The sequence below is a fragment of the Myotis brandtii genome, unplaced genomic scaffold (genome assembly GCF_000412655.1).
Source record: "Myotis brandtii unplaced genomic scaffold, ASM41265v1 scaffold97, whole genome shotgun sequence".
Taxonomy (NCBI): domain Eukaryota; kingdom Metazoa; phylum Chordata; class Mammalia; order Chiroptera; family Vespertilionidae; genus Myotis; species Myotis brandtii.
Genome location: NW_005372020.1, coordinates 877,899 through 878,876, shown reverse-complemented (window position 1 = coordinate 878,876; position 978 = coordinate 877,899). Strand labels below are relative to the sequence as shown.

At 62.5% G+C, this 978-nt stretch overlaps 1 protein-coding gene across 1 annotated transcript in view; it reads right to left on the bottom strand.

Annotated features, from left to right (window-relative positions):
• The window catches only part of NCOR2 (nuclear receptor corepressor 2), a 172,730-nt gene that overhangs the window by 49,998 nt on the left and 121,754 nt on the right, over window positions 1-978 (bottom strand). Inside the window, 1 exon segment of the mRNA XM_014533346.1 lies at window positions 8-37. Within this exon segment, the coding sequence (XP_014388832.1) occupies window positions 8-37 (30 nt within the window).

Below are 978 nucleotides of genomic sequence, written 5' to 3'. Positions count from 1 at the left end.
GGGATGCTCTCGGTGTCCGAGCTGTTGTTGACGGCGGCTGCGGGAGACAGAGGGGTGAGCGGTGTGGGGGCTGAGGGAGGGGTGGACGCCGCCTTCCCCACCCGCCTCGGTGTGTCCCCCGACACCCGATGGCCCGGAGGCTTCTAGCATCCACCCTGCTGGCTGCGCTGCGGTCAGCATCATCGTCCCCTTGCCACAGCCATGTGAACTGGAGCCATGAGCTCCGAGGAACTGGGGGTGTGGGGGGCAGCCACACCTACTGCACCCCGTCCGTCTCCCAGGGGCCTGGGGCCCAGCAGGTGCACGGGAAGTGCTGATCGAAGGACGACGGACAAGGGCAAGGGGACCTCAGTTCCAGGCCCGGCTCTTACGCCTTAAAAAAAAAATCACTTCTTTGGGCCTCCATGTCCCCCACTTTCTGTAAAGTGGGGGGCTCTGAAACACCCACACTGGCTGCTGGGAAATCAAACCAGGGAAGCGTCACGGATGAAAACACCGGTGAAAAACTATCAACAAAACGGTTGGGCCGAGCGCACTGATCGGCCGGAGCCGCCGTGAGCACTGTTTTCCGAGCGGCATCGATTGGGCGAGGGTCCCTGGGAGTCTGTGCCCTCGGAATCAACGGCCAGGCCTCTGGGGAGGGAAAGCTCCCTGCCCCGCCCCCCGCCCAGCTGTTTGCCCACAGACGGGGAGAGGATGGTGCCCGGCGTGGCTCACGTACTTTGGGAGACCCAGAGCACACAGACCGAGCCCGGCGTTCCCGGAACATTCTAGAACTTGCCATTGTGCCGTGCCCCAAGGTGAATCACAGGGCACGGGCAGCGGCTCCGCGTGAAAACATCGGATTTGAAAGTCACATTTTCCTCCTCCCGCTGCCCAGCGCTTTTCCGACAGACACGGAGAGAAAGCAGAAGACCGCACGGTTTCCAGTCAAAACAAGAACCGGCCCGCCGGCCTCATTAGCAAACAACCCCTCGC